Source organism: Peromyscus leucopus, chromosome 23 (assembly GCF_004664715.2).
Source record: "Peromyscus leucopus breed LL Stock chromosome 23, UCI_PerLeu_2.1, whole genome shotgun sequence".
NCBI lineage: Eukaryota > Metazoa > Chordata > Mammalia > Rodentia > Cricetidae > Peromyscus > Peromyscus leucopus.
Genome location: NC_051082.1, coordinates 13,573,442 through 13,599,816, shown reverse-complemented (window position 1 = coordinate 13,599,816; position 26,375 = coordinate 13,573,442). Strand labels below are relative to the sequence as shown.

Here is a 26,375-nt window from a genome sequence, read left to right as displayed (position 1 = left end):
TCGTAAAGGAAACACTTTATGGAAGGTGACTGGTTCTGGCTAATGCTGAACAAAAGTCCCATCAGCTTACATAGTTGTGTGGCTTCAAGTTACACTTTGCACAATTAAACATGTTTCACAGAGACAGAAATTCCAAGGCTTAGCTGTTGGGACAAATGGAGAGATTTAGATTTACACAGATTTAGAATACTGTGATAGTTATCCTGGAGTAGTACACCAGGGCTGCTTTTCCAGGGAAGTTGTTCACCAAGGTCATCCTGTGGCAGGGAGGAATTATTCTATTTCTGCTAAGAGAACCTGAACTTAATAATGGAACAGGACTTGCTGGCAGCCCTGACCCAGTGCTGCCCACTTTGAACGGCACCGTAGAGACATGCCCTTTGATATGGGGATGGGCCTAATGGGCAGAGGCAGTCTTAATGAACATATCTTGTTCGTTTTGTTTTGTTTTTCAAGACAGGATCGATCTGTGTAGCCCTGGCTGTCCTGGAACTAACTGTAGACCAGGCTGGCCTCAAACTCACAAGATCCATCTGCCTTTGCCTCCCAAGTGCTGGGATTAAAGGCCCGTACTACCGTGGCCCAGCTAGTGAACACATCTTAACAGAAAGATATTCTCAGCAAACCTACACTTCAGTTATATGTAAGTGTTTCCTTTCTGCAGTTTCTACAGAGGATGGTAGTGGTAAGTACTGCTTATCCTTGAGTGCTCCTTATCTAAATTCTACTTTGTGTAACTTAATATTTCCTAAGCAAGCTTAGTAGTTTTTGTTTTTTTGTTTTTTTTTTTTTTTTAGTTTTTTTGAGACAAGTTTTCTCTGTATAGTTTTTTTTGGTTTTTTGTTTGTTTGTTTTTAAGATTTATTTATTTATTATACATTTAGTATACAGCATCTCATTACACATGGTTGTGAGCCACCATATGGTTGCTGGGAATTTAACTCAGGACCTCTGGAAGAGCAGCCAGTGCTCTTAACCTCTGAGCCATCTCTCCAGTCCTTGTTTTTGTTTTTGTTTTTGTTTTGGAGCTATCCTAGATCTCGCTCTGTAGACCAGGCTGGCCTCGAACTCATAGAGATCCTCCTGGCTCTGCCTCCCGAGTGCTGGGATTAAAGGCGTGCGCCACCACCGCCCGGCTCGCTTAGTAGATCCTTTATAACTTCAGTTTGTCATCCCAGCTTCCCCTGTATTGCTACTTCAAGCTCCTAAAATCATCCCTCTGTGGTCACCTATAAACGTTGCCAAATTATCTGCAGCCCTTCACTTCAGAAATTGGAATCTTGTTCCCCACTTTGAATCTCAGGCTTTTTTTTTTAAAATGTATATGAGTTTTTTGCCCACATATCCATACGTATATCATATGTATGCAATGCCTGGGGAGGCCAAAAGGGGGCGTCAGGCTATCTGCAACTAGAGTTATGAATGGTTGGGTTACGGCCATATGGGTGCAGGAGTTCAACCCTCTCCTCTGGGAGAGCAGCCAATGCTCTGACCCACAGAGCTGTCTCTCCAGCCCCAGCTCACCACAGTCTTACTTTAACACCAACGGTGGTCTGCGTAGGTTCCCAGCCTGGGCCAGTCAGCTTCAATGCTGCCTCAGGACGTCTCCGCCAACAGGAGAACAAGCCAAGGATAGACTTCTGGAATAGACCATGCGGCCTTAGCCACCCTTGTTACTCCTACTGAGGCCACAGACAGACAACAAGCCCACCCCAGATGATCCTTCATAGCTAAGCTTAGGGTAGACCTCAGGAACCTCTTAGTAAAATCATGAGAAATAACAGGTGTTTATTATACAAGGAACTCAATTTCAGAGTGTTTGTTATGCAGCCAAATTAACAAGACCTGATAACACACAAATGTGCATATTTATTAAGTTAGTAATTGCTGGGTGCTGTGCTGCACACTTAGCACTGGAAGGCAAAGGCAGGGTTACTAATGTCTGAGGCCAGCCTGGTCTACATAGTGAGTTTCCAGCCAGCCAAGGCTATCATTAAAACCATTTCAGTCAGTCTTTCAGTCAGTCTTCTTGTTATTCAGCAAAACAAACAAAAACAACAAAGAATCTCACCAAACACATAAGCGGAGAAATGTGTCTGGTTTTATTCCCCCCCTCCCCCAGGTGAGACCTAACAAGCTCTGGCTGGTCTAGAACTCACTCTGTAGTCCAGGCTGGCCTTCAACTCACAGAGATCCGCTTGCCTCTGCCTTCTGAGTGTTGGAATTAAAGGCGTGTGCCACCATGCCTGGCAGTTTAAAAAAAAAAAAAAATTTAAAAAGTGTATATGTGCTCGAGTGCATACATTTAGTGTGGTTCAAACTAAAACCATCAGATTTGGTGGCATGCACTTCTGCCAGCTGGCTGAGCCATCTCTCTGGTTAGATCTTTTGATTTGTACTGCAGTATCATGCTGCCTGCAGGCTACCTTGTAGAAAGCAGCTGAAAGACACCTGTATCCTCATGGGCTCTGTACTTGTTAGAACACTGTAGTCTTGAGAAGTCACTTAGCCTTACCAACCTGTGGATTTTCTCTTCTGAGCTTGAGTCCCTGGATCCCCAGAAGGGCTGCAGTGAGGACGAGAGAGAATGCATGTAAAATGTGACCTAGTGTCTGGCACACAGAGCACCCTAATCTGAAAGTTGGAATATAAAAGCCCCCCAATCTGATTTTTTTTTTTTTTACATTTTTTTAAAGACTTATTTATTATGTATACAGTGTTCTGCCAGCATGTATGTCTGCAGGCCAGAAGAGGGCACCAGATCTGATTACAGATGGTTATGAGCCACCATGTGGTTGCTGGGAATTGAACTCAGGACTTCTGAAGGAGCTGTCAGTGCTCTTAACCTCTGAGCCATCTCTCCAGCCCCCAAATCTGATTTTCAGATTAGGGATACTCAACTTATAAAATCTATAGAAATAGTTCAAAAAATCCTTCTAAATCTTTTAAAAGTATTTTTATTTTACATGTCTGACTGTATTGTTCACATGTATGTACACTGCATGTATGTCTATGTGCCACATGTTTGCCTGGTGCCCTCAGAGGCCAGAAGAGGGTGCTAAATACCCTGGAACCAGAGTTGTAAGCTGTATGAGGGTGCTGGGAACTGAACCCTGGTCCTCAGCAAGGACAAGTGCTTGAGCCATCTTCCCAGCCCCTGAGACACTAGGCATTTAGGACAAGAACCTCAGCCTCATTGCTGTTGCTCCTAAAGTCAAAAGAAATCACAGACCAGATTTAGATGTCTAACTGCCAAAGTTCCTATGAAGTCTAGTCCTGGATAAAATATTCAGAAGAGGAGTTGTAGCTCTATGACCTGTAAACCAGTCACTGAGTCACACACATTTAAGGAGTTTCTTTTCAAGGGCTAGAGATGTGGCTAGGTTTGCAGAGTGCTTGTCTATCATGCAAGAAATCCTGGGTTTGATTTCCAGTACGTGAGCATGATGATGCGTGCCTGAAATCCCAGAACTTGGGAAGTAGAGGCAGGAGGATCTGGGATGGATGAGACCTGGTTTAGTTTGCTCAGAGGATGTGACATGTTGCTCTTTGTCCACTAGGGGGCAACAGCACATTTCATTAAGGCCACATTCCGCTGCAGGTTGTATGCACCTGCCACACAGGAAACATTAATTTTATTGCTTTAATTTAGCTGTGAGAGGCAGGCTTTTAAAGCCTGTTCACTTTGCACTTACAGTTATTAAGAGGTTTCTTTGTTCTCTTTAAGGTATTAAAAGAACGCACAATGTGTATTTCCAAGACAGCCAGCCCTTGAAAATTCTCTTTGAAAAGAGCTTGTGTGCCAATATCCTGATGATTAGACCAAGGTAACAGGTCTCCTGATACCTCTTCCTCTTCTGAACACAGCGTCCTCAAGCGGGGAACAGTTCACGCCGGAGCTTTTCTGTCCTTTTCAAGATGCTTTTTAGTCAATACACAAAATGACATTTCGTGTTGTGTACGTTGTACATTGGTCACACTCACCCCGTTACCCTCTCTTGCCCCCATATCCTCCTAGGACTTTCTCACTAGTTACACTTTCTACAAGGCTGACCCGTGATTTACAGCGATCAGTGACATTGTCAAGAAGCTTTGAGAAAGCAGCAGGTGGGGGCCAGCAGCTCTGGAACACCCGCCCACCCGTGGCTTCACACTCGGGGCGCCAGCCAAATAGGGAAATCTATTGTGATAGTTCACACCTATACACTTCAGTCTGAGCCTTGGAACACACAGCTTGAGGCTGAACATTCTTATGCAAATTGATTTTCTTACTTCAGTTTTTTTCCAGGTAATGAGAGAGCCATATTTGCCGGTGAAAGGCTGCTTAGTCATTCAGTTCAGCTGCAGCATGGACTATTAATTAGCATGACTCTGGAGCAAAGTGGATTTTCTCTTGCTGCTTTTTTAAATTACAAAAGGAACCTTGTTACTGCAGCACACCCGATTGTACTGAAGAATGACAAGGACCTGAGACTTGCTGCTCTGCCACCTTCTGTAGCTCTCTGTTAGCAGTCTGCTGACTCTCCCTGGAGCACACATCCTACCCCTTCCCCACCGTGTGTGTGTGTGTGTGTGTGTGTGTGTGTGTGTGTGTGTGTGTGTGTGTGAATGCACATGCTACCGAACCTGTGGAGGTCAGAGGACGACAGCATGTTGGAGTCAGTTCTCTCCCTCCACCACATGGGTCCTGGATGGAACTCGGGGCAGCAAGTTTGGTAAGCGAGTGCCATGACCCATGACTGCCGTCTCTCTGAAATGTAAGCTATTGTGAGGATCTTTCCTATCAGTTCACGTCATTATTCTGAGTAATGCTTTTTTTCTTTTCATTATGTGCCTGAGCTATAATTTCCTACTCATTACCTTACAGGGGTACATTTAGGTTGCTTCCTGATTTTTGCTGTCAGAAGCACTGCTGAATCGTATCTGTTCTGAAAACAGAATAGTATCCGTTATCTATTGCTGTGGAACAAATTTTTCCCAAATGTCCAGCCTTCACGAGTCAGGGTTTATTACTCTGTTGAAATAGCTGGGTCTTAGCTGGGTAGCCTTAGGTCAAGGTCTTCCCTGAGTTGGAAGACAGACACCACCAGGGCACAGTGAGTGTCATCTGAAGGCTCACGGTGAGGGAGGGAGGGAGGCACTCCCGAACTCTGGTAGGGCTGCTGGAAGCTCAGGAAGACCCATTCCCAGACATGAGGTTGCTGCCGGTCCTCACAAATGGCAGGTGATGAGAGAGAGCTCCAAGACCAGGCCTCAGGCCTTTCACACTCACACCAGAACTGCAGCCGCTCACAGCTCCTGCCAGTCTCTCGCTCTCGGAAAGGAGTCTAGGTCCAGTCACACTCCAGAGAGGGAGCAAGGGCCAAGTCCAGGGACGTGGGGGTCGCTAGGGCCGTGGTACAGGCTCCTCTCAGTCCTAGAAATGGAGTCAGTGGCTCAGAGGCTGAGGCACACTTTGACTTCCCATGTATTCTGACAGCTCAGTCGTCGGCTGAGGAGTTTAGATCACTTCTCTTTCTCACCAGAAGTGCAGGAGTTCTAGGTAGAGGACATAAGAAATCTTTACACTTGACCACCTCATAGGTAACATTGTTGCCTTTTCATTGTTAATAGTGACTCTGAGAATTCTATGTTTATCAGCAGTTTTTTTTTTTTAGACTTTTGAGACAAGTCTCACACCTGAAGTGAGCCTTGAACTTGAAAGTCCTCCTGCCTCTGCTCCCACGTGCCTGGACTCTAGGCACGCACAGCCGTGCCTGGCATTTCTCCTGCCTTCACTTGCACATCCGTGTTGCCATCATTTTGATATCAACTTATTTGGTATCCTGTGGTCTGCAGTATAACCCAGGGACAGAACTCTTGCCTAACACCTACAGATCTCTGGGTTTGACCCCCATAAATACAAAAGAAAGGAAGTATTTGGTGTTCCAGCACATGGGAAGCAGAGGCAGAAGAATTGAGCTCAAGTCCAGCCTGGGCTACACAGCAAGACTTGGGCTCAGAACACATTTATTAGGCGTGTGTCTAACACCTCCCTTTAAACAAGGGAGAAGTCCCCAGATGAACATGATAGCTGTTCCTGGCACTCTGGCATCAAGATACACTGTTAACTATGTCTAGCGTCAGGCTAACAACTAGGCCTGCATAAAGTCTAAGAACGTTATTTTTTTTTATTTTATTTTTTTATTTTTTGGTTTTTCGAGACAGGGTTTCTCTGTGTAGTTTTGCGCCTTTCCTGGAGCTCACTTGGTAGCCCAGGCTGGCCTCGAACTCACAGAGATCCGCCTGGCTCTGCCTCCCTAAGAACGTTATTTTTATCTAACAGCACTTCAAGTTCAAAAGGACAGCAGAACTTGCAATTCCTCTTTGTTTTGTTATAATGTAATTTTATTTTAAAACATTGTATTTTTTGTATATGGGAGTTTGTGTCTGCATGTGTGTCTGTGCGCCACCTGCATGCCTGGTCCCCTCAGAGGGCAGAAAAGGGTGCTGACCCCCTGGAACTGGAATTACAAATGGTTGTGAGTAGCAGTGTGGGTGCTGGGACTGGAACTTGGGTCCTCTGCAAGGTCAGCCAGTGCTCTTAACTGCTGAGCTGTCTCTCAAGCACCTACTATACTTTTTTGCTTTTGTTTTTCTGAGACAGGGTTTTAGTCCTGACTGTCCTGGAACTCACTCAGTAGGCCAGGCCAGCCTCAAACTCAGAGATCCGCCTACCTCTGCCTCCTCCTGAGTGCTGAGATTAAAGGTGTGTGCCACCCCCACCCCCACCCCCACCCCCCGCCGCCTGTCTTTATTTCTTTAATAATTCATTTATTTTTATTTCATGTGCATTTGATGTTTTGCCTGCAAGTATGTCTGTGTGAAGGTGTCAGATCCCTTGGAACTGGAGTTACAGGCAGTTAGGAGCTGCCATGTGGGTGCTGGGAATTGAACCTGGGTCCTCTGGAAGAGCAGCCAGTGCTCTTAACCGCTGAGCCCTCTCTCCAGCCCTGGCATCTATCTTTTGAAACCTCGTAGCCCACCCCCAGTGGCACGCCTCCTCTGACAAGACCACACTTGTCCTAATCCTTCCCAAACAGTTCCACCAACTGGGACCAAGTACTCAGATGCCCGAGACTTATGGGGGCCATCTCAGTTCAAACCATCCCTGGGTCTCCGGCTCAGTGGAGCTCAGCTGTCTTTGAGCAGCTCCGTTCACCGTCTCCTTTACAGCATGGCCTCCCTGTGCTGCCCACACTGCAGCTTCTGCATGTTTTCCTGAGCCGGCACTGCCTACCGTCCCCCACGACCTTGACTTCTAAGCTCTCTTAGCGGGCCTGCAAAGGCAGGTAGAGTTTAAAACCACTCACGGCAAGAAAGAAGGCAGACCTTTGGAGGAAGTTTCCTAAACCGTTTATGTCCAGAGTCAAGATTTGAGTACCAGTAAGGTTAAAGCTGTTTTTCAAATAATGTCAATACATTTCTTCACATTTTACAGATTGCTGGCTGAGGCCATTGTTCTTCTAACGTCAAATCAAGAGGAAGTCACCTTTTCTGTTACTCCAGGGAATTTCTGCCTCAAGAGTTCGAGTGGGGAATCCCTGGGTAAGGGTGATATCTGCCTTGTGTGAGTTAGTGTTCCTGCTTCTCATGAGTCCACACTGGCCAAGAGGGGCTTTCTAATGAGTGGCTACAGCGGTGTGATTGACTAGCCACCATCTAATCTCGCTATTGGGTTTCCTCTGCTACAACACTAGCTGTGGCATGAGCCTTCTTGTGGAGGGGAAGCATCTTCCACACTTGAGACTGCACACCCCGGGAGCCTGGGTGAGACACTGCAGCACTAAGAAATATTAAAAGAGGCCGGGCAGTGGTGGTGCACGCCTTTAATCCCAGCACTCGGGAGGCAGAGCCAGGTGGATCTCTGTGAGTTCGAGGCCAGCCTGGTCTACAGAGCGAGATCCAGGACAGGCACCAAAACTACACAGAGAAACCCTGTCTAGAAAAAAAAATTGTAATATTATTTAGCTCTAAAGAAAAATGAAATCACAAAATATGAAGGAAAATGGATGTACTTAGATCATATGATATAGAGAGGTCACCCAACTACAGAGGGAAAACCACATGTTCTCCCTCATATGTAGAATCTACAGTATGACATATAGATGTAAACAAATGTATGTGTGGATACAGTGTAACATGTAGAAAGGAGAACCAGGAAGGGTGACAGCAGGTGATGAGGAAGGCTAGAATGCAGGAAAAGGACATAAGTCGTGAAAGAGGATCTAGTGCTAATTGTTTTTCTAGTTACCTTTGTGACTTTCTTTGTCTCGTGTGGATAAGTGCAGTAAGTGTAATTGATAGTGAAAGTATAAAGTACAGAGTGAAGCGTCTCAGCTTCAGAAGGGCCATGCTCACTGGGTAAAAGTTGATTGTCCTCAAGGGGCAGTGGTGGTGCACACCTTTAATCCCAGCCCTCAGGAGGCAGAGGCAGGTGGATCTCGAGGACAGCCTGGTCTACAGAGTGAGTTCTAGGACAGCCAGGGTAATGTGATTAAATTGCTAGCCATCCCCAGAATCAGCTTAATGATCAAAGGAATTTATTTGGGGGTAAACTCACAACCCCAGGAGATTTATCGTAGGGTCCTGAAAAACTGAGCTATGTCCCATGCTAAATGGCTTGATCCAAGATCTCAGCCTCTGCTGGCGGTGGTGGCACATGCCTTTAATTTAATCCCAGCACTTGGGAGGCAGAGGCAGGCGGATCTTTGTGAGTTCCAGGCCAGCCTGGTCTATAGAGTGAGCTCCAGGAAAGGCACAAAGCTACACAGAGAAACCATCTTGAAAAACCAAAAAAAAAAAAAAAAAAAAAAAACAAACCCTCAGCATCCAAAAACACAAGGTAGCCAAGAAAAGGCATGTACGTGCATCCCAGGTCTTTTTTTTTTTTTTTCTTTCTTTCTTTTTTAAAAAGATTTATTTATTTTGTATACAGTGAGTGTTCAGCCTGCAGAAGAGGGCACCAGATCTCATTACAGATGGTTGTGAGCCACCATGTGGTGCTGGGAATTGAACTCAGGACCTCTGGAAGAGCAGTCAGTCTGAGCCATCTCTCAGCCTGCATCCCAGGTCTTAAGGGTCCCCATGGCCACACCCCAGAGGCAGGTACCTCAAGGTCATAGGCAAATGTACCAGCTACAGCTGCCTCACTGGGGCGGTGCTTCAGGGCACGGCGCCAACAGCTGCCCACTACAGCCTGGATACACAGGGAAACTCTGCCTCAAAAACCAAGCAAACAAAAGTTCCTTGTGATGGATGGACTTTGAGTCTGGGCAAGTTCCTCATCATTCTTTTGAAGAAGCAGCTTTATTATGATATACCACCCATCTACAATAGGTCATTTCAAGTAGTCACTTAGTATACCTGTGGGTGTACAGCCATTATAATTAAAATAGTCCACCCCCATCTCAGCCCTAGGGCTTGTCTATCTCTGTCTCTGTGGGTTGCCCAGACTGGACATTTCAGAGACATGACATCATAACCTGTTCCTTTTTGTGTCTGCACTCTCACGTTCAGCAGTCTTCCTAGGTTTTTCTGACTGTCATCTTTACTTCATTTCTTTTCTTCATTTACTAATATCCCCTTACATGGATGTGGTGCATTTTCTATATCCATTGGCCATTTGATGAATCTTTCGGTGGTTTCAGTTTGTGACTTAGGAATTATGCTGCCATGAACAGCCATATACAAGCCTGTGTGTAGACATCTGTTTTCTCTTGGACATAGATTTAAGAGTAAAATTGCTGAGTCATATCGTAACTTTCCATTTAGCCTTGTGGAAATGGCCAGATGTTTTCCAGTGGTGGGAATATCAACCATTTTATTACCCCCAAGCAGTGATGAGGTTCAGGTTTCTCCACTCCCTTGACAATACTTGCTATTGGCCATCTTTGGAGTCTTGTGGGTATGAAGTAGCTTCCGGTTGTGGGTTTGATTTGTTTCCTGAATGTAATGATGTCCAGCCTCCTAGGGGACTGTTGTCACCATATATCTTTGGAGAACTGTCTGTTCAGACTCATGCCCTCTTCCCTGGGATAATGTCATCCAGTTACTCTACCAACCCTTTAGCAGATATATGAACGGCAGATACTTTCTCCAATTCTGTAGGAAGGCATTTTCTTTTTTCTCATGTATCCTGAGGAACCTGTGATCCTCCTGAGAGCTAGGATAACGTGGTTTGTCACCGATGCCTCCCTCCTTCTACGGTTTCCTTCCTCCTTGGCTTCTTTTTCCTGGGCTGGGTATTGAACCCATGCCTCACGCACAGTGGGCAAGCACTCCACCACTGGTCTCCAGGTCCTCCCGACCCTCTCTTTTTTGAGACAGAGTCTCACACTAGCTCAGCCTGGCTTAGAACTCACTGAGTGGCTTAACTCACTGGCCTTGAACTGTTGGTAGTCCTCCTGCCTCAGCCTTCTGGATGCTAGATTATAGGTATGATGGCCTCTAGCCATCTTTTTAGCTTTTATTTTGAGACAAGGGCTAAATTGCTAAATTGGCCTTGAACCCTAAATTCACCTTTTTAAGCCATGTTTTTCTAATTTAGTCTGATTACCTTTTATCTTTTAATTCATTTTTATAAATTTTTTGAGAGGTTTTAAATTTTTAACATTTTAAAACAACATGGGATATAGTTCACTAATAAACTTTAACTTGTTTTTACATGTGAACTATATTATAGTAGTCCCTGTAAGAATTAGCTTTACCAGGGGGGACCCTAGGATGACTGTACCTTATAGGATAAGGATTTATACTGTATCAAGCTGATAATAGAAAGATAAATAAAGAAAAGAAAAAAATAAATAATAAAGGACACTGAAGGAGGAAGCTATCATTTTCCCTGCTTGCCCTAGCTCTGACTGCCAAGTTCATTCCTTTGCCAGCATTAGAGCCCACTTCCTTAGGATTGTGGTGTATACTGAAAAGCAGCTGAGATACACAGCCTCGTGAACTGAACAACTACTGAATTCTTCAAATTTCCATTGGTAGCAGCCATTGATGGACTAGTGAGATTCTAATAAATCCACTTTCTTCCTTAAAAAAAAAATAGCTTAACGATGTATAGCACACCAGACCTGTAATTTCAGCACTTGGGAGATGGAGGCAGGGAGGGTTAGAAGTTCAAAACCACCTTTGGTCACATAAAGATTTTGAAGCCAACCTGGGCGACATGAGACCCTGCCTCACTAAGAACTTTAAAAAAAAAAGGTTTGTTACAGTATTCTGGTTATTTATTGCTGACAGAAAGCCATCCCCAAACATAGTAACTGGGACAGTCCTTTCTTCCCCTTAGGACTCTGCAGGCTGATTAGACTCAGCTGGGCAGTTGCCACTTGAGGCCTCCTGCAGCTGTGGTTAGATGATGTGAAGCTGGAAGCATCTGAAAAGCTAAAGGCCGCACACAGGGCAGCCACTGGGACTGGCCTGCTACTATGGGCGTGGCTGAGCTTTGCCTTTCCCTGATTAGACCAGGCTACCCAGATTCATAGGGCAGGGTGCCTTAAACCTCACCTTGAAAGAAGAGCAAAACTCCCTGGCTATGATTAACTCACAAACTACATGTTTGTGCTAAATGTTAGCACATGCCTCTCGTACAGTTTTAACCTTTCTTTCCCTACGTCAAACAGATTTAAGCAGTTCTGTGTACAGTGAGATGTCTTTCGGCCCAGAAGAGTTTGACTTCTTTCAAGTTGGACTTGATACCGAAATAACATTTTGCTTTAAAGAACTAAAGGTAAGCAAATGCTTCTGCCGAAGTCAAACTTGAGTTTTTCTTATTACTTATAGAAGAGTGATTCCCACTTTGTCCTCCTCTCCCTGCAGGGGATCCTCACCTTTTCAGAAGTGATGCACGCTCCCATAGCCATCTACTTTGACTTTCCTGGGAAGTAGGTCCTCAAGAACTCTGTGTCTTTCCTTTTGTCACCAAAAACAAAAGCCTTTGGAGCATGGTGAAGTTGATGTCACACCCCAGGACTCTTTCAACTTTACTAGCAACATTTATCAAACGAAAAGTTTAAAAGATGCCATAACATGGTGCTTTAAAATTGGTAATGGACCAGATGTGGTAGCACATGTCTGCAGTCCTGGCATGTGGGAGGTGGAGGCAGTGGGATCAGGAGTTCAAGGTCAGCTTTGGCCACACAGGGGGTCTGAGGCCAGCAAGTGCTATGGGACCTTGTCTCAAGGAAACAAACGTAACTTGGTACTTTGACCGAGAATGTTAATTCTTCTGCAATGTGAAACATTTGACTGGCTCCTGACAAAATTGTCGAATTAGGAAATTATGCATTGCTCAAACACGTGAGCTCTGTGTAAGCCTTTAATGTAGTTCAGAACTAAAACTGAATCAGATCGGTTTCCTGTGGTCGCTAAGTGCTTCCCAGCTCTTAGGATTCCTGACCTGTGAAAACATGGATGGAGCACCTGCTGTCTTTATCGCTTAGCTGGTGGTACTTGCTGATGTGTTCCTAACACTCTCAGAAATGAGCATGGTTTGTGCTGATTGTCCTTCTAGACCGGTTGTTCTGAGTGTTGACGACATGCTCTTGGAGGCGAACTTTATCTTGGCCACGTTAGCGGATCAGCCAAGCAGAGTGTCTTCACCACAGTCACTGTGTCTTTCCCAGACACAAAGAAGGTGAGGCTGGCAGATTTCTCTTTCTTTTTTAATATTGGGGGATGGCGCGTGTGCTGCCCTGTGAGGTCAGAGGATGGCTCTGTGTAAGTCCCTGCCTCCCACTGTGCTTCCTTCGCACAAGGTAGCTAGCCATTCACAGTGGGCCTGGGAACTGGACATTCTCCTGTCCCCGACATAAGAGCACTGGGGTTAGCAAGACTGCCTGCAGAGTCCAGCTTTCAACAGGGTCCGAGCTCAGGGCCTCCCACTTGTGTAGTGAGGGCTTTACCCTTCATGTGGAAACAACTGAGTGAACCATTAGATCAGTTTTCTTTTGAGACAGCGTCTCTCTACATAGCCTTGCTGTCCTGGAACTCAATATGTAGATTAGTTGGCCTTGAACTCTCAGAGATCCACCTGCCTGTGCCTCCCCGGTGCTGGGATTAAAGGCATTACCACAACTGGCTCATAGTTATCTTTTTAAAGATTGAAGTCATAGGCCATATGTCATTTTAAATCCTATTCTCTTCATGACATACATATTATAGACATGTTCTAGTGTCATGATCTATGATTCGAAAACATGCATTTTCATGACTTTTATAAAACTTAATCCAGGGGCTGGAGAGATGGCTCAGAGGTTAAGAGCACTGGCTGTTCTTCCAGAGGTCCTGAGTTCAATTCCCAGCAACGACATGGTGGCTCACAACCATCTGTAATGAGATCTGGTGCCCTCTTCTGACAATGAAGGCAGAACACTGTATACATAATAAATACATCTTAAAAACAAACAAAACAACAACAAAAACCATGACCATAGCAACTTCTAAAAGAGAGTGTTTAATTGGGCTTATAGTTTCCAAGAGTTAGCGTCATGATGGTTGGCAGCAGGAACAGCTGAGCACTCACATCTTGATCCACCAGCAGAGAGTGCACTGGGGATGGTGAGAGTCTTTTAAAGCCTCAAGCCCACCCCTGTGACACCCCCCCCCACCAGGGCAACACCTCCTGATCCTTCCCAAACAGCTCTACCAACTGAGGAGCAAGCACTCCAGCAGATGAGCCTATGGGGGCTGCTGTCATTCACACCAGCAGACAGGTCAGCACACTCCATGCATTTCTAAATGACTGTCCACACTAACCTCACCTTTCAACAAGTACTTCTGTTACCAGACTGCTAATCCACAGTGCTCATCATCATCTCACATGCTCTCAGTTATGTAAAAATGTATTTCCCACTAAACAACTCCATCTAATCCGTCTTAATACCCCAGGCCAGACCCCACACGGTCAAATGCCCAGGGGTGTAAAAGCCAAGTCAGCCAGGCCCCAGAGAGCATCTCTCGAGCAGCACCCAAGAGGCTGTTTCCCAGGGAGCCTCCGGACAGCGGCTCTGCAACAGAGACCGAGAGAGCCAGCGCCAACCAGGACGACATCTCTGAAGTGCCTGAAAGTGTTGTCAGTGACGTGGAGGAAGGGCCAAGCCCTTCACACCTCACGAAGGTAGGAGGGCGGTGCTGAGGCGGTCATGTCAGCCGCTTCTCAGCATCCATCTTGATGCAGACCTAGCCAGGCCGCCTGTGTCGTGGGGATGCTCTTTCAAGTATGTTATATACTTTGAGGAAATTCACCCTCTACCCTCCTCTCCTCCACCCTCCACCCCTCCTGCTAGTCTCCTTTCCTCTAGTTTCTCCTCTGCTTTCACATCTGTATGTGTCAGATATGATCACATATATGGTGTAATGTATCTGCATATGTGTGATCCACAGGGAAAACATGCAATCCTTATTTTCCTTACGATGACCTCCATTTGCATCCATTGTCTAGCAGATTACATCATTTCATTCTTCTTTATGGCTGAATAAAATTCCATTGCATACTACTCTTCCTTTATCCACTTATCTGATGATGGACAGTCAGGCTGACTATATAAGATGGCTACTGTAGAATAGTGCAATAAAATGGATGTGCAGGTGTCTCTTGGAGCATGTTAAAGGTCCTATGGTTATACACTCACCTAGGAGTGATATGGCTGGGGTATCATATGGTGACAGAAATTTCTAGGGCTTATGTTGTTTTGGAGAGAGTCTAATGTAGCCCAGGATAGTTTTGAGCTCCTTATATAGCCAAGAATGACCTTAAACTTGTGATACTTGTGTCTCTCCCTCCAAGTGCTAGGATTACAGGCATATGCCACCATACCTGGCTCTTTTTGGTGTTCAGACAGTCTCTTGTAGTCCTCACTGGCCTTGAACTATGTACTCAAGGATAGCCTTGAAGTCCTGATCCTCCTGATTTGCCTCCCAAGTACTAATCACAAGTGTGCCACCATGCTTAGCATAAAATGTATTTCTGAGGAATCTCTGTACTGATTTCCTTAAGGCGTGGATTAATTTACATTTCTTTTTTTTGTTTGTTTGTTTTTTTTGGGTTTTATTTTGTTTTTGTTTTTTTGAGACAGGGTTTCTCTGTGTAGTTTTGGTGCCTTTCCTGGACCTCGCTCTGTAGACCAGGCTGGCCTCGAACTCACAAAGATCCACCTGCCTCTGTCTCCCGAGTGCTGGGATTAAAGGCGTGTGCCACCACCGCCTGGCTAATTTACATTTCTACCAGCAATGTATAAGAGTTCCTAATTCCTAACATTCTTGCTGACATTTGTGAGCAATGGAGTTAGAGTTGTGAGCTGTCATGTGGGTGCTGGGAATTGAACCTGGATCCTCTGGAAGAGCAGTCAGTGCTCTTAATCATTGAGCCATCTCTCCAGCCCCAAGGGTATTTTTTGAGACCTTGTCTTAAAATAATAAACCAGTCAGTTGTGGCACAAGTCTTTAATCCCAGCAATCAGGAAGCAGAAGCAGACAGATCTCCATGAGTTTAAGGCCAGCCTGGTCTACAGAGTGAGTTCCAGAACATCCAGGACTGTTTGTTACACAGAGAAATCCTGTATCAAAAAACAAAACAAAACAAAAACTCCCAAATAAATAAAATAAACAAGTAAATAAAATAAAAAGCTTTAAGAACAAACTGGGTCACACATGCATCTCCTGTTAGAGTTCGGCTTTGCCGGGTAGTGGTGGCACATACCTTTAATCCCAGCACTTGGGAGGCAGAGATCTAGGACAGCCAGGGCTACACAGAGAAACCTTGTCTTGAAATCTGCCCCCACCTATCCCTCCCACACATAAAAAGTGTGACCTTAGGGTAAATTCTTCCTAAGTGTGATAACTGACCCAAGTGTGTAGAGGTTTTCTTTGAGGTCCTGTCTGCTTGCTGTAGCAGTCAAGGGGGTGACAGATTTCCCCAAGTCTGCAGACAGCATGTGATGCCAAAAAAAAGAAATCATTGCCAAATTTATAGTTCAAACTCTGTTTGTTTTTAAAAGGTTTTATATATGTGCTAGTCTGTTTAAGTGTGTGTGCCACATGTATACCTGGTGCCCACAGAGGTCAAGGTGGATCTCTTGGAACTGGAGTTACTGATGGTTGTAAGCTCCCCTATGTAAGTGCTGGGAACCAAGTCTGGATTCTCTGCAAGAGTAGCTGGTGCTCTTAACTAAGTCAGCTCTCTAGCTCAGTTTTTTATTTTTGAGTTCGGGTCTCTCTACATATCCCTTGCTGTCCTGGAACTTGTTATATAGACCAGACTGGCCTCAGACCCACAAACCCACCTGCTCCTTAGTTCTGGGACTAAAGACCGTTTGTTTTTATGTGTATGTGTGTCTGCCACATGTGTGCAGTACCCAGAAATGAGAAGAGGGGTCAGATCCCGTGGAACTGGAGTTCCAGGCAGCTGTGAGCCACCCAGCTTGTGGGAGATGGGAACAGAACTCAGGTTGCAAGTCTCCACTCTCTCCACATGGTTTCGGTCTGCATTTCTCGGATTGCCAGTGAAGTCGAATCGCTTCTGGGAACTGAACTTGGTTGAGTCTTGAGAAGAACAGAACCGCTCTTACCAGCTGCACAATCTACAGCCCTGTTCCCTCTGTGTGCTCACTGGACACACAGGCTCATTATTAAGTCACTATCTGTGATGTTCGGTGCACCCACCTACACATCTTATATTGGTTTTTGTTGTTGTTGTTGTTGCCATGCAAAGCATTTTTTCCTTTACATAGTACATTTTTTTTTTTTTAAATTTCAAATGATTTTGAGTCAATTAGAAAGCTTTCCTACACAGGTTAAGAAATCCACCCCTTTTCTCTTTGTTTACTCACTGAGCCATCTGGAGTCTGCCTTCGTGCTTGCTGTAAATTATGTGTCTAACTTTGTCTTTCCAGAATGGCTATGCAGCTACCCTTTAAACCTTTAAAATTACAGCCTGCCCTTGCCCGGGCTCCGGTGTCTCCCTTGCTGTGTCAGAACCCTGGTACACTTGTGCTAGTGTCTGGACTTCTGCGGCCCACCCGAAAGTCCCCTCTGCCTTCACTGCCTCCATCAGTGGCCTCTAGTGTGGTGGCCTGGTGGATTTTTGCAGACTTATCCTTTTCTACTCTCGAACATTTACTTGTGATTTAAACTTCAGTAACAGCTCACCCATTTCCAAACACAATGCCTGTTGGTGTCTGAACTACCTCACACTTCTGTTAACTTAGGCAAAGCACCGTTATGCTGTTCACTTATCCACCCGTAACCAAGCGATGGCTCTCTCTTCAAGCCCACTTGTGTCTTTGAGGGCTCTTTTAGAATTCAGACTTTAAAAAGTGATTTGTTTTTCATTTGGTTTTCTTGAGACAGTGTCTCATGTTGCCCAGACTTGCCTCAAATTTCCTTTGCAGCTGAGGATAGACTACTTTTCTCTATCTCCCAAGGGCTAGGATGCACTACCACACCCGCTTGTTCCTGTAGGAGGTGGTATATATAGTGAAGACAAGGTCTCACTATGTAGCCCAGATGAAAACTCTGTCCTCATGCCTCAGCCTTCTGAGTGCTAGGAGTTAAGTGGGCAGCACATCTAGCTTCTTCATAGGGGTTGTGTATCTACTGTGAAGGGGATTCCTGGCTGGGGACGGAGCTAGGAATTCCAGCACTTTCGAAGGTGAGGCAGGAAGATTGTGAGTTCCAGGCCAACCAGCCAACTTTAGAGATTCTGTCTCTAAATAAATGGTGAAGTGTGTGTGTGCGTGTGTGTGTGTGGTCAATAGAGTGCTTGCTTAGGATGCCCAGGGTTCTGGGTTTGATTGTCAGCATTGTACGAGCCTGGTGTGGTGGTGCACATAGTCGTAGGCCAGCTTGGGCCCCATGACTGTTGCCGTAGATGTTCTCTACTGGTGTGCACTGACTGCAAATGTTTGTGTGCACAGCGACTCTGCTGTGTGTTGACTGTCTCTCCACTCGGATCTGTTGTCTTCTGGCTCTTGTTGGGTTCCTTGGCATAGTCACCACAGACAGAGGCAGGCATCCTGCTTCCTCCCTATCCCGGGGAAGGTGTGGTGCAAGTACTGTCTTTTGTTTCGTTTCGAGACAGGGTTTCTCCATGCAGTTTTGGTGCCTGTCCTGGATCTCGCTCTGTAGACCAGGCTGGTCTCGAACTCACAGAAATCCACCTGGCTCTGCCTCTCAAGTGTTGTGACTGCTTTCTTAATGTGTGTGTAGTGTGTCCATGGAGGACTGAAGGTGTTGGAGTTATAGGCAGTTTTGAGCCTGTCCAACACAGGTCCTGGGAACTGAACTCAGATCCTATGAAAGAGAAGCAAACACTCTTAACTGCTGAGCCATCTCTCCAGCCTCTCTTACTGTTTTTGTTCATGCCTCTGTGCCTCAAGCTCACACTTGTGACCTAGGGCCAGGAGTCTCTCACCTTCCTTGGCTTTGTGGTGCTGGAGCTGGAACCCAGGTGGCTGGCATGTTAGCAGAATGCTCTACCACGGAGCCCTGCCTTCTTCCCTGTGTGTGTGCGAGTGGTTCCTGCTTGACAGAAGAAGGGTGGTTAGCCAGCCAGAGGTTTTTGGTGTTTTTTTTTTTTTTTTTTTTTTTGTGTGTGTGTGTGTGTGTGTGTGTGTGTTTTCGAGACATTTCTCTCTTTGTAGCTCTGACTGTCCTGGAACTTACTCTGTAGACCAGGCTGGCCTTGAACTCAGAGATCCACCTGCCTCTGCCTCCTGAGTGCTGGGATTAGATGTGTGTGCCACCATGCCTGGCAACCAGCCACAGATTTTAAGACCAGGTAGACATCAAGAACGAGGGCAGGGGGCAAACAAAGTCAGGCAATGCTCAAACACCACGATGAGCCTGCATTTCGTGGCCAGCCGCAGAGAGTGCCAGGACATTACTGAGAGCTCCTGCACAGGGCCAAACACCCAACAGAAGGCTGCTTGGCTCATCTGTAGCCTCAGGACCTTGGCCTTGGCCGAGCAAAGGAGACTGCCTCCAGCTGAGCTCAAGGTAGCTGCTGCTCTTTAGCAGGGGACCAGATTTCACTGCAGGAACAGGACAACCGTCCTCTCTAGTTCCAAAGGTCACAGTGTGAAATGGTTCTCACAGGGCCAAGCACCAGGGTGTCCCTAAGCCTGCCCCTTTCAGGAGCTTCTGCCATGGCCAGAGTCTGGCACCTTCCTCCACTCTTAGGCTCGTAGTCCCGATCCATCCCCCAAGCCAGGCAGTCAAGTGTTTACCCACCTGGCTGGTAACATCAGCTGAGCAACCTGATTTCATCACTACCTACCTGTGTGGTGGGGGCTCAGGGTTAGCCCATGGTGGGGCTATTGTCCTGCTCACCACAGCTAAACTGGGGCTGACCAGCCTGAGAGGTCAGAAGCTGCTGCTGTCACACCTGCAGAAGGCACCTTCTCTCCAGCCTGTCTCACGTCTTCTGCTAGGGTGGCTGCTTCAGGCATGGGGCTCATTTCTGGGAGGTGCTGAAGTTGGAAGCTTAAGACAGGGTGGGGAGGAGCATGAGGACCTGAGTACAGGCAGGTCTGTGACAGAGAAGCTGCCCTTCAACAGAGCAGCAGGGCCTGGGTGGGGGTGGGAGGTCAGCTTCAGCCTCTAAGGGCAGGGCAGATATGGGGTCAGGAGTGGAGGGAGACAGCTAGTCACCCCCTTTGCCTGCAGAGACTCCTTGCCTTTCCCAGTCCTGGTGGACGTTTTTGTAGCTCCAGGAAAGGTCGCAGTGGACCACCATTCACAAAGGTCCTGGCCTGGGCTGCTGACGTCAGAAGAGGCTCTCGTTCTAGAGAGTTCAGCTGATAATGGTGTCCATGAGTCATCACCATCAAAGACAGCAGCAGCACCTGACCCCATTCTCAAAGCCTCAGCTGGAGCCTTTAGTGAGCAGGCTTTGTCTTCAGAATCAACTGCAAGCTTTTGTTTTCCCTTCCAGTTTTCCTGCATGTTCTTCGGAGCAGTTTCTTCTGAGCAGCAAGAACACGCCGGCCACCCTTTGGACAGCCTGGCAATAGCAAGTGACAGTGAAGAGGACATGAGGGGATGAGTGTCCACAGCCGGACACTCAGAGATAGCTGCACCGGGTGCTGAGCTATGGCTCCTTGAAGGCCAAGGGAGAATGGACCAGACACTGTTCCCGGGCTTTCCTAATATCACTGTGCACTACAAATCCATTGTGCCACTTGGGGACAGAGCTGGGCACAGGAATGAACATATCAAGGTTCTTTGTTTTGCTTTATTGAGAGAGAGTTTCTCTGTGTAGTTTTGGTGCCTGTCCTGGATCTCGTTCTGTAGACCAGGCTGGCCTTGAACTCACAGAGATCCGCCTGGCTCTGCCTCCCGAGTGCTGGGATTCAAGGCGTGTGCCACCGTCACCTGGCCATAACAAGGTTCCTAGACACCGTTTACCCTGCAGCCTTGACATGTCCTCTGCCGGTCCGTAAAGGCAGACTTTCCTCAGCATCTCGGTGGAAGGGGGCGTTTCTCAGGAGCCCCCAGGACTCTTGTGTACATGACTGAAGACAACAGTCATGCAGCCTTTCTTATGCAATGACCTGGCAGTTTCTGTTCATTGTAGGTTGTGAATAAAGAAATCTACGGTTTATCCCTCACTTTGTGGTCATTTTAAATACTATAGTTTTATTTCCCAAGCTTCATTTGCTTTGGTTCCTGCATGATACGCAGTGGGATGCAGAAAGCATGTAGTGGAGCCAAGTATGTCTGAGTCATCCCCAGACGCAGCAGCCCAGGCTCAGGCTGCAGTGGAAAGAGGGAGGGGAGACAAATGCCTGTCCATTGCCCCTCTCAGATCGAGCTGTTTACCTGCACAAACACAATGTTATGTAACACCTCACATTGTGTGACTCTCTCCCCCAAACCTGTTCACAGTCAATTACAAGCCGACAAAGGAGCCTTTGGTAACATCTTATTGCCAAGTTTTCGGAAAACCATCAAACCATAGGAAATGTCAACCAGCAGGCCACTGTACTTCAGACTCTGAGAAACTGGAAGTGCTGCCTAAATGGATTAGCGTGCTTCAGAAGTATGAGGAGATTCTAGCTGAAACCAGAGTGATTTGGCTCTTGTAGCTTAGCAATGAGTCACAGCTGCCCACAGCAACCTAATAAAAACCCAACTTTATCCCAAGATGTTCCTCTGTGAATGAAAATGGGCTTTCACTGAGCTTTCTGTGGAAGCTGGCGATGCCCACCTGTCTCGACGCTGTCCTTTCTGTTGTAGGCTCCGGACTGGCGAATCTCATGTTTACAATGATGACTGACTGGATCTCTGACATTCCTAACTGATGCAGGGGGCTGCAGAGCAACGCTGTAGGTCTCCCTGCTGAGGACAAGGCCTGGCTCACTCCAAAGCCCCTTGGTCAGCAGTAGCCTGAGTCCAGCCCTGTTCTATAACAGTGACACTGTTACAAGTACATAGGGCTTTGAAATTACAGCAGAGCACAAGCAAGGGGTGTGTGTGTGTGTGTGTGTGTGTGTGTGTGTGTGTGTGTGTGTGTGTGTGTGTGTGTGTGCACGCACTCTCTCTCTCTCTCATGGTTCTGGGGTGGAATCCAGGACCTCGCACACACTAGGTCGGTGCTCTGCCGCCAAGCCCTGGCCCTCACAGCAGCCGATATTGGTAGCTTCACTCAGTACTGTTTGGAAGGCACAATGCCCCAGCTGGAAAAAAGCAAAACAAAAACAAAACCCTCTATTATACACTCAATTGCCAGTCCATTTTGGTGAATTTCCGAGGAAGATAAACAGCTGCTGATTAACAGCCACACCGGATCAAACGGCAAAGCACAGAAGACAGAGCTCTGAAGTGCTGGCTCCCTGTTGGGTGGACCAAGAGGCTCGGGGTTGAGGATGTGACAGGGAGGACCACAATGCCGAGAGCTGGTGTCTTAGCTCCTGACCATTCAAACCAAAGGAGTGGCCGTTAGTATAAATACTATATTTATTAAATATCTTTACAGTTTATTGAAATGTATTTACAGAACTATTCCTGCATAAGTTATATTTCAAACATCGATTCAGGTCATTGCCTCTGGTAGGACAAACGATGATAGTCTCAACAGAAAACACAGCTCATCAGCATACACACATTCAGATTCGCTTCGTCACTTAGTTGTCTTTACCACAAACTACCTGCTAACAGTGACATCTTGACATGGACACTGCTGTGGTTGAGAAGTTCAATTTTGTGATAAATTGACTTTTTGGAAAGAAATAGAATCCAAATGTCTTCTGGTTCATATTTTGCTTTTTATGCAGTTTTTTTTTCTTGGTATCGAAAAATTTTTCTTAAATGCAAAACTGTGACAGTCTCCAGAGAAACTGAGTGTTCCAACTTTGCCAAAGATAGCTGGCGTACAGTGACAAGGAGCCATGACCTACCCAAAAGTACAAACACATACAGCCCTATCCAATCCTGCCGGCCACCTCAACACTCACCGGGATGGCGGCCCCGTGAGCTCTCACTGCCTACTCTATCCAGAACGAGGGCAGCGGCAGAAAAGGGCACTCTCCTGCCTCAGAAAGCTCATACTCAGTCTCTACTCCAGACACGCACACCTGGAATGGATTCTTTGAGTTAGGAACCTATCAACCAAGTCAAGCACGCACAGTGCCTCGGGACGGACCTTGTTTTTCTCCTCGATGCTTTCCATTTCTAAGAGCCTAGGGACTCTAGCTACTTCATCTCCATTTGGTAATCTTACTTATTTTTTTGTGCGCAGGCAGCTTCAGTTCATAGGAAGAAATAAGGTTCTGATATGTTTAGAGTGCACATTTTTAAAACAGAACAAAATAAAAATTTCAAGCATGTGATAAAAATAGTGATTTTTTCTTTATAATACAGTATTGCTTTATAAATATAGATGGAAAAGCTATAAACTTTACTGGTCTTTGGTGCATCCAGAGAGGGATAAATAATTTGCCATTTGTAAATTAAAATCCAAATTTCTCTTTTGTTATAAAAGTTCACTCCGTGAGACAAATACGAGTGCTTACATTGCTTGATTTAAAATACAATGCACGGGCACACCAGGTTCCAAATGGGACCTAGCGAGGGGTGTGTGACAGCCCCTGGCCATGGCGAGTGTGAGGCGGCACACTCCACCTGACCTCCGACAATCATAAGGTTAAGTGTATAACAAAAAGGACAGGGGAGAAGCAAATGGAATATGCAATGTCACTAGTCCACGCGCCAGGCCCAAAGTAATCTTCACTCTGAATCTCAATGCCTGTCCCATGGGTTTCAGTGTACTAGAACAGTCCACTGTCCATTTCTAACAATCACTGCTCAGAAAAGTGAATTGACTAAGTTGTACAAAATACACCAATTTACCTTTATAAAGACTGCTTGATGGGCTAAACAAGAGCAGAAAAAAAGCCAGTGACTTGACCAGCTCTGCTCTTAGCAGGAATTAAATGTTGGCATTGGAAAATTAATGCAAAATATATCCAGATTGTAAGGCTACAATACTTCTGACCAGAAACTAATTACAGACCACACGGGAGAGTTGAAGTAGTCGGTCCCAGGGTCACACACCCCATCTGGATGCAACCTTACTGTTTCAAACACAGACACTGCAAAGAGTTTGTGCAAAATAAATACCCACCTCGTGCCCCTCATGCTCCGTGGTCAACAGAGCATGGCATCTCCTTATCCCAGTCTCCTTCCATACCCGGCCCCTGTATCTCCTCACCAAAGAACTCAGTGTTGTCAGGTTAGGGTAGTTAAGGCATTCTGACATGTAATTAAAGGTGATTCAAAATAGGAATCTAACATTATGCCAATTTAGGAATAGTAGATAAATTACTGAACAGCTTACAAATGAGTACCTCATTCTTATCAACGAAATAAACGCCTGTTACAAGCATGGTGCACTGAGATACAGCAGTGACATGTACATGGTACATGGTAAACAATTTAAATAAAACAAGAGACAGCTACTCAAACATACAAACTCACAGACAAAATCTCTTACAAACAAGTTGAGGTAACCTCAAACACAAGGTCAATGCAGTAACCAGGGAGCCAGTGTCTCCTGCAGAGGAAGGGGCTGTGTGGCTGCTCACGCGATCTTCACACCAACATCACCTGACTTGCACAGAAAACACGGCTCTAACTTAAGGGCTTCTAAGTATATATGGTTTTCTACCACCAAGTTAAAGAAGGGAAAGAACGGACCCAAAAATATGTATCTTTACAGCAGTCAACTGTACATAAACCTGCAAAGGAAGTGTGCACTCACAAATAATGGGGATCTGAGAAGGAACGTTACCTACTGCAAATGGCTATTGGAACTGTAAACATTAAGCTGGACTCAGAACCCCACACTCAGCTGGGGTCACCGCGAATGTCAGGTCATCACTAGCTTTCCTGTGGCCTCTGGGTGCTGCAGCCACCACGCTGTCACCTTGAGGACACAGCACAGTTGGGACACGCTCTACGGTGTGAGGCTCCTGAGGGAAGGGGCGAGGCTGTCCACAGCCCACCCCATTCCAAGCTGCAGCTGCACACTCTTGCCCGGGAAGGCCGGCCGGGAGCATCCTCACAGGCAGAGCCGACGACCACTTCAGCTGCAGCATTTGATTCTCAGGCTTTGAGGAGTTTTGCAATTTTGCGTTGCATTTCTGTTAGTAGATTTTGGTAAGGAGTCTCCTTCCTCTATCCCTCCTGTGGGCTGGGCCTCCAGCCTGTGACCTGGACAAATCATAAAACTGCCACAGCTTCAGTCACAGGAGCACAGTAAGCATCTTTTTAAAAAGCACAAAATATTTGCATCCAGAGAACGAAAATTTTCTTCCAATTTGTAACTAAAACCGTTAAGTTGCTGGGGTTGGGATGTCATAACCCGGCGGCACACAGTTTTGGAGAAAGACTGTGGGCTCCTGGAAAACAGGAGTTTATACAGAACGCGAAGCCACACCAGGCCTAGCAGAGACTGTGCCTGTGGGACAGACACGGGGCTTCTCCGGGGAGGGTCCGTGGGTTTTCTGGTAAATGTGTCACTATTTTCTATTTGTTGAATGTTAACATCCCTTTAACACACTGAAATTTTAAATTCACTTTACCAACATTACTTAGTCTCAAAACTTCAACTGCTTTTGAAAAGTAAAAGGCTTTGAAAACCTCCAGGAGAGGGAAGCGGTCACCTCGCTTCTCTTGGCGGTCACCAGCAGGTCCGGGCCAGTGGATGACAGTAGTGGTTCTCAACAAGGATCGCAATGGGTCTCAAACATGGGCCAGGCGTCCGTCATTGGCCACTGAGATCAGTGGCAAAGAAACGTGGTCCTGCCAGCAGGATCAGCACACACGGCAGGGAAAGTGGACAACAAGGGGAGGCAGGAGTCGCCAGCGTGGCCAATCAGTCCGTGTACTCAGCCACTATCGAGAGGAGGACGGTGATGTCATCTGGCTTGCCACCTACAACACAAATGGAACTCATGAGTGTGCGTGAAGGAGAGTCTGTCCAAGATGTGGCCCAGGTAAGCACTGTAGAGACAAGTGCTCATGTTCCGGTGGATCCGGTTTGCCTGGGCACCAGAGTGGAGGACAGTTAAAGCGGCAAGCTCCAAGTTTGGGAAGATTGGGAGCTCAAGCCCAGCCTGTATCATGTGATTCCATCCCCCAAAGCTAAAATAAAAATGAATAAGGTAACAGTTAAACACCACCAAGAAGCCAGGGCATGGTGCTGCATACCTATAACCTCAGTACTTGGTAGGCTGAGGCAGGAGGATCACCACTTATTTGAGCTATCTAAGACCTTGCTTCAAAGAAACTAAAACAAAGAAGTGATTTAACTGAAGCTTAAAGCCGCTGCCCCAAAGCCACCTGCTGCTTTCCCACGTGACGGCTGTGCAGTCGGCTCCCAGCATGGCATCAGCCGCAGGGAGACGGTCTGCAGACAGCCCCAGCCAGCACTCACTCACAGGAGCACTGTCCTCATCTGGACAGACGTGTCCAGTGTTTGGAAACTAGGAACTGCCTGTATTCTAACGTGCCAAGCAGCTGTGGCATGTGCTCTTCTCTACTTGAACGTCTCCTGAGCTCAGATGGGCTCTGCATATCACAGTATCACTAGCAAAGGCTGGGCAGCCCCACAGTTCTGATGCCACCGTCAACCAGCGGGGGCTGGCCTAATTCCTGGGTACATCATCAAGAGGATAGAAAGACATCACAATCGAGGGCCAATGGCACACAGCTCCCTTTGCAGGTTGCCGTGGCAGTTTGGATCAGCCACTCGAGGGGCAGTGGTGGAATAAAGGGCTTCAAGTTCCACCTGTCTCTCGTCTAGTCAAGGGCAGTTCTGAAGGGCACTT

General features: G+C 46.5%; 2 protein-coding genes across 4 annotated transcripts in view; one reads left to right on the top strand and one right to left on the bottom strand.

Annotated features, from left to right (window-relative positions):
* Nucleotides 1–20,654, top strand: part of Rad9b (RAD9 checkpoint clamp component B) — a 28,771-nt gene extending 8,117 nt beyond the window's left edge. For both annotated transcript variants that reach the window (XM_037198688.1, XM_028885906.2), the window contains 7 exons: nt 3,728–3,827; nt 7,481–7,587; nt 11,670–11,776; nt 11,866–11,930; nt 12,560–12,682; nt 13,936–14,164; nt 19,979–20,654. In XM_037198688.1, coding sequence (XP_037054583.1) covers nt 3,728–3,827; nt 7,481–7,587; nt 11,670–11,776; nt 11,866–11,930; nt 12,560–12,682; nt 13,936–14,164; nt 19,979–20,089 — 842 coding nt within the window. In that variant the 3' untranslated portion in view covers nt 20,090–20,654. The remainder of the gene's footprint in view (nt 1–3,727; nt 3,828–7,480; nt 7,588–11,669; nt 11,777–11,865; nt 11,931–12,559; nt 12,683–13,935; nt 14,165–19,978) is intronic.
* A 1,330-nt stretch (nt 20,655–21,984) lies between these two features.
* Pptc7 (protein phosphatase targeting COQ7) overlaps nt 21,985–26,375 on the bottom strand; it is a 43,061-nt gene continuing 38,670 nt past the window's right edge. For both annotated transcript variants that reach the window (XM_028885907.2, XM_037198689.1), the window contains exon 6: nt 21,985–25,479. In XM_028885907.2, coding sequence (XP_028741740.1) covers nt 25,421–25,479 — 59 coding nt within the window. In that variant the 3' untranslated portion in view covers nt 21,985–25,420. The remainder of the gene's footprint in view (nt 25,480–26,375) is intronic.